Below are 7,008 nucleotides of genomic sequence, written 5' to 3'. Positions count from 1 at the left end.
TTGAAACTGAACTGAAACTGAACTGAAACTATATAAAACATCTCAGTGTTTTATTCAAAATAATTTATTCAATTTGCTCTGCTCTGTTTAAACTCTTATATCTCAATAAAGGATGCCCAGAGTAATCAAATGTTTCACCTCTTTGATCAAAGAACGATTGGTAATGCATCACAGTGGTGGCATGTCCGTTATCCCGACACTCACATCCAATTAATTATTCAATCCGTTTGAAACGTACCGTAAATTTCGAACTTCCCTCCGACCGGCATGCTCTCTACTCAATGCTAAGAAATTAATGTCCATCATGACCGGCGGCTCAGTGTAGTCCGTGGCCTTCGTGACGAAACAGTTCTGAGCAGGATTTCCGCAATGTTCTGGACCGGTGCAACGGACAGTGTTTGGTATTCGATTGCACCTTGTGAGCTGGTCACAAAGTGCCTGGGACTGACTCCTATCTTCACCGGAATGGAGCTTAAGTGTTGGCAAGGCTGCGTGAACCAAACCCACCTGTTTCTAACGTTCGCCTTCATGCTTCGGACCTATTGGAATTGTTTGTCGAAAGATTTGGTCTACGAGACTGGGTCACAAATATTCAACGAAAGTGGAAACATCATTGTGATTATGTTCTATCTGCTTCCGGTGGGCTGTGTTGCGTTCAGTCGATGTGTTGCCGGTGAAATCTATCGAATTGTAGCAACGATTGATTCGGTGGATTGCGGGGTGAATTTCATAACGTGACATAAATGACATATTTGCGTGTCTCAAGGATCAAATCATGCGTTTTAACCCCTCTATTAGCAGCTTCGTTTATTACTGCAAAAAAAATCGAATCGCAATGACTTTTTTGTTTCTTGATATTTTTGCACCATTTTTTCACAAGTTCTCAAAAAAACTCTTCTAGCTTTAGAATCTGTGTCAATATTGAGCATTGGTCCCCTGGATCCCAAGGTAATCCGAAATTCGTTGGGGGACGCGTAGCTATAACCCACGTACACTCCCGTGCAAAAGTTTGGGTTCACCCCCTCAAAAACATACAAAAGTGTTCTGCCCATATCTCTGTGATTACACGTCCAATTGAAACTCTTTAAACCGCATTCGAAAGGCAAAGAGTTATTCTTACTTCGTATGTATTTTTCCAAAAACATTTTCTTAATTTTGTTTACTAAATTTATACTTAAAATTGTGACATTTTTCAAAAAAACACACTGAAAAATCATATCTAATTTCCTCAGCATTGGGTCGACCAAAATTTTAAATCAAAGTGTCATTAGAATCGTAATCTTGTATTCTTTGAAGAGACCCCACGAAATTTTGGCGGAAAACTTTTGCACGATGACTTCACTGACTGTTTCATTGATTTTGAATACTTTTCAGATCTTTCCGCAAAAATTTCGTGGGGTCTCTTCAAAGAATATAAGATTACGATTCTAATGACACTTTGATTTAAAATTTTGGTCGACCCAATGCTGAGGAAATTAGATATGATTTTTCAGTGTGTTTTTTGAAAAATGTCACAACTTTAGGTACAAGTTTAGTATACAAAGTTCAAAGAATGTTTTTGGAAAAACACATACAAAGTAAGAATAACTCTTTGCCTCTTGATTGCGGCTTAAAGAGTTTGAATTGGACGTGTAATCACAGAGATATGGACTGAACACTTTTGCATGTTTTTTAGGGGGTGAACCCAAACTTATGCACGGGAGTGTATATATGTCACTCCCCAGAATTTTCATCGCATCTGGATATTCACTCTTCAGAACAGTACAATAATGAGCGTAGGGGTTCCTGGGGTAATATGCACCACTTAAGAAAAATGTGCCGGAATGAACACTAAACATCATGTATGTAGTGTTTTAATACACGAATCTAGTTGGTTTGGGTTCACCTTACATGGTGTTGAGCGAATCTTCATCATAATTACATTAGATTGCTTTAAAATTTAACTTTTTTCAAACACTATTTTTGCGTGAATTATGATTGATGCGGGGCATGATGCACCGCATTTTGGGGCATGACGCATCACAACATTGAGGCAAGACGCACCTAAACAAAGGGGCATGATGCACCACAACAATGAGGCAAGATGCACCTTCGTGTTTTAAACGAAATTTTATTTATCGAAAAACTAGGAGTTTTTGATGATTTTCGCCTGGAAGATGATACAATTGTGCATAAATACGTTGGTAAAGGCTTCAAATAGCCTAAAATTAATGATTTTAGTTTATTTTGGAGTGGATCGTTCTGCCCCGATCAATGGAGTGCATGCTGCCCCAGCTGTGAGGTTAACAGAAAACGTTATGGAAAATAGAAATAGTTGTATTATTTCGCCAAATCATCTCATCAACAATCAATCTAGTCTCTAATCATCTGTTTTATGGTTGAAGGTTGTAAAAATCTAATTTCATCACTTTTAAAACAACAAGTGAAATGATCTGGAAAGTTACATCAGAATCGTACTTTTCGAATAAATTGTTTTATTTCCCTGTTAAGTTTTTCAAAAAGAATCAAATTCTCAGGGTATCAACAATTTGCAACGTTTCATCAATATGCATATTTTTTTTCACTCAAAAATAATTTATTTCAGAGAAATTGACAAGGTGCGTTTTGCCCCAGCAGTGCATATTACCCCAGGAACCCCTACGTTGTGAAAAATTGAAGTAATTTGGTGGTCTTTGAGTACTGAGCATTTATTTTTCTGGTACCAAGCTGGCCAAATAAGATCTTGAAATCTTCAAAATTCATTATAACGTAATTTTCAGATATCTCCAAGAAGGCTTAATCGATTCGTGTGATTTTTTCAGAGTAGCTTCTTTTTACCTGGCATTTTATTTTGTATTTTCCATAAATTGGCGTAAAACAAAATGGCCACCAAAGAAATTTTATAAGAAAAATGTCGGTCACCCAAGGAACATCGGAATATCTTCTGAACCAGATCACCAACGATTAATATCGACACTAAATCTAGAAGAGTTTAACTTGTAAAAAAAAATGGTGCAAAAATATCGAGACATAAGAAAGTAATCGCGATTTGAATATTATGTTAAGGTAAAAATGAAGCTGCTGGCAGAGGGGTCAATAAATTTGGGACTGCTGAATCTGTTGTCGATCTGAGATATGTTCCAGCATGTCTCAATTTTGAACTTGTCACCAAAATTGCATAATTTTTTTATTGAATTTCTTCCGCCAAGCTGAATGCTCGTACATTTCTCTTAACCCTGCTCTTGGGCGAGGTCTTGCCTATATGTCTTACACAATTTCTCCCAGTTTTTCTTCAAAGCTTCATCGGTTTTGAATGTTTTTCCTCTTTTCTTCAACTTTTTATTCATAATCGCCCAAAAGTTTTCGATCGAACGAAGTTTTGGTTTATTTTGCGGGTTCGCCTCATTCGGGACCACATTAACGCCTTTCGCTTCGTACCAATCCCTTACAGGCTTGGCGTAATGGCACGAAGCGAGATCCGGCCCGAACAGCGTGCACGCTAAGCCTGCTCAACGCAGCCCATGTGTTAAAACTACACATAATGAGGCAACCAATACAGGACTCTCTGGCTGAGTGAAAATTCTGTGTAAGTCGCACTCATGCTATGTGTAACCGATGTGTTGGCCATTGGCTGTGCACGGATCGATGGAAATGGAACTGTCAGTCATCTCCCGCGCGGCAGCAAACAGTTGGCCGTTGGTAAGATGGGGAGTTATCAGGGATTTTTTTCAACGAAAAGCCGGAAGATGGTGGCAAATGCGAAAGTTTTTTCCCCATTTGCTTCCGCTTCGGCTATTCGAATGAAAAAATCTCTGAAAAACTTTAAAATCGGAATGTTTTTCAATGTTTTCAGAAGCAAAACAAACATGGAAGCGAATTCCGCATTCCAAGCGTTCCTCCTCTGTGCGCATTTCACTCATTCGGCTTGTTTACCACCGTTTACACAAAACTGTTTACAGCCCCCTTTGCACAGAATCTGTGCTGCATGAAGAGAGGCCTATTTTGTGTACTCGGCACTCATTTCTGAGCGGATGAAGTTTAGCGTGTAAGATAGTGCTGGTGATTACGTCGACCATGCGAATATGGGCAGTGCACTTCTAACACAAAAGTATTCGTTTATTTTAGACGGCACTATACAATACTTTTCTAAAGCATCAAACATATTTTTCCGTATCGAAAGTATTATGAACTTTGTTAATAAGTGATCTTTAACACATAAAAGTTTGAATTTTGTGGTACACTTAACAAGTAATTAAGGCTGATAAACTGGTATGCAAGATGATAGAAATCTTGAATATTTCATTTTCAACAGTAAATAGCTCGAAAACTGGGTGTGCCGTGATATTTTTGAGTGCAGTAATGAGCTCAGAATCCCTAAATTAATTGAAAAGCGGTATTTTGGTTCTTGAGACAAAACAAATGTTCCCCAGTGTTGTGATTCCACTCAAAGTTTGTTCCCAATATACAGATGAGGGAACTGGGAGTCCAGATAGATCATGGTCAACAACGACGTATGGTTTTAAAAATATTGTCGCTGACAATTTCCGGAATTATGGTATCAATCATGTGGTTTCCTGTGAATCACTGGGACGTGGAATTGGAGTACGGGTTGGAGTCAGTAATATTCACCGTGCATTTCTCCGTTATCTTCGTATATGTAGCAACGTTGTCGCTCCTGTTGGCGAAGCGCAATATCACTTTAAATGAAACATTTAGGTAGCAACATTACTTGATCTACCTCTCAACCGCAAGCATTTTTTGCCAAACAAAATATCAATCGAGCTATCTTTCTTGTATTTTGATATTTTTGCACCATATTTTAAAAAGTTTGAAAGTAAATTCTTTTTTTTTTAATCGATTTTAATTATTATTCATTTAATCCTGGAGATGTTCAAAACCCATAACCTACGTAAATATCTAAGGCTACAGGCTACAAAAATAACATCATTTCTTGAAGTTCATATTACATGAGACAAGTAAATCGATTTGAAAAAAAAATCATATAAGCTCCCTTATTTTTACTATTCTATAGCCTGTATTAAGCATTTTTTATTATTTACTGATTTAAACGAAATTGCGCCAAAGAAATTTTGTTTGAGAAGTGTTAGTTTCCCAAGGAACATCGGAATATCTTCAAAATCAGATGGATAACAATAAAAGTCATAGGTTCTTAAAATAGAAGATTTATTTTAGGGTACTGTAAAAAATGGCGCAAAAATATAGAAAACTAAAAAATACGATTGAAATAACATATCGAGAAAAAAATATGCCGTCGGTAGAGGGGTTAGTTTGATTTCAATTAAATTCTAACCAATCACATACTTTGATGTCTATTTCAGAATGTATTTTCCGGTAAACTCCACGCCGAACGGATTTTCGACATCGCCCGGTTACCTGGAAATGGTTGTGTGCAACGAAAAGGAGCAACTGGTGGCTCTGAGGCAGATCAAAGTCCTGCATGACAAGCTGAACGATGTGGTGGAATTGGTTAATTATTGCTTCGCCGTTCAGGTTGAAATATTTCCCGATGGTATGATTGACGGTTCGACTCAAAAGAGAAGCTATTTTCAGATAACCTTCTGCGTGGGTTTGTGCTTCGTGATTGGCGTTGTCTGTTCGTTTGGTCTGTTCAAGACATTGCTGTATTGGGACGAGCTGTACTACATGGGCCTACTGAACTTCGTTTGGTACTTGTACTATTTGTTCTTTGTGCTTTTCTTTATTGCAATTGGAAGCAAAGTTACACGTGAGGTAAGTTGTTATACTAAAGTAATCCATATTGACATTATTCGGGCAAGTTACGTCCTTTTAGGGCAAACAAATGGGCATTTTGGTTCATAAAGCTATCAACTGTTCCACGTCAAGCGTGGTAATCAACGAGGTACGTAACGAATAGTAAAATATTTTCAGACATCTTGTATCCTCTGATTGCATTTTGTTTCATTCACAGTTGAATATCTTTTCCCAGCAGTTGCTTCACCGAAGCCCAGTCATCACATGTGGTTTATTTGTGTACGATTGGACGTTGCTCTACACAGTAAGAAATTGTTATCTCGAACAAATCTTATTTCTAAACACAATTTGCATTTTCAGATGATTGGTGCAACAGCTACATATCTTATTATTCTAATTCAATTTGATGTATCGTTCCCGAGTCCGACCAGCCTTAACGATACCGTACCGTACAAAGGATAAGAAGTTCAATAATTTCTATGGTAAAATAATTTGAATGCATTTCAATTGATTGTTTTTTCTCAAACACGTGCAATAAATGTGAACAATTGTTTGTGCATGTTGTCAAGTATATCACATAATATATTTATTCTTTGTTATTGTTTCTTGTTTATAATTTTACACGTGATCAACATATGTTTAATGATGTTTGATGGTAAAGCATTTCTAAATTTCAGCCAGTACAAAAATTGATACCTTCAATCAAAAAAGCCAGTACAAAAATTGATACCTTAGCGTTAGAATTGCATGTGAGCAAGTTTGCAAGGTACGACGGCAAGCCTCGTAGGTTAAATTTGTGGCTCGTGCTGTAAAATACATCATTCTGCAACTTGTTCCGTAAACTACTATTATCATCGCACTCTTATTAGAGCTTTCCTGCACTGCTGCTATTTAACAAACTAGATACAACTTCCGAAACATTTTCAATCATGGATCGATACAACCGTAACGCGGGTAGATCACCTTTTCGAGGTGCGTTACGGGGTTAGATCTACTATATTGTACTCTTGTTGTATCTGTACTTGTTTATACTTATAAGTTACGGTCGGATGAGTATAATAGAGTAACAATACACTAAGGCCCACCTATTTGTCCTAGATAATGAGGAGGTCGAAGTGTAAAAATGACTTAATCAGCTTCTGAGGCTGGTTTCAATTCATGAGACAAGTTCGTTCCGAGTTCAAGTGCTTATCCTACAATATCTGGGAGGTAAACGATTCCGAATCAGTGGAGTAGCAGACCTCCTATTATCTAAAATAAGCTTCTTGTTCCAAGGAATCAAAATGTCCAATATGA

At 37.4% G+C, this 7,008-nt stretch overlaps 1 protein-coding gene across 1 annotated transcript; it reads left to right on the top strand.

The window, feature by feature from the left end:
- Nucleotides 1-336: 336 nt before the first annotated feature.
- Nucleotides 337-6,260, top strand: LOC23687870. Its single transcript, XM_021851481.1, has 7 exons — nt 337-720; nt 4,448-4,695; nt 5,319-5,490; nt 5,551-5,730; nt 5,792-5,860; nt 5,930-6,016; nt 6,073-6,260. The coding sequence occupies exons 1-7, from the start codon at nt 370-372 to the stop codon at nt 6,172-6,174; spliced, it is 1,209 nt and encodes a 402-aa protein (XP_021707173.1). The 5' UTR covers nt 337-369; the 3' UTR covers nt 6,175-6,260.
- The last annotated feature ends 748 nt before the right edge of the window (nt 6,261-7,008 follow it).

This window comes from Aedes aegypti, chromosome 3 (assembly GCF_002204515.2).
Source record: "Aedes aegypti strain LVP_AGWG chromosome 3, AaegL5.0 Primary Assembly, whole genome shotgun sequence".
In the NCBI taxonomy this organism is placed as follows: domain Eukaryota; kingdom Metazoa; phylum Arthropoda; class Insecta; order Diptera; family Culicidae; genus Aedes; species Aedes aegypti.
The sequence above is the reverse complement of the archived record's forward strand: the minus strand, read 5'-3'. Positions and strand labels throughout refer to the sequence as shown.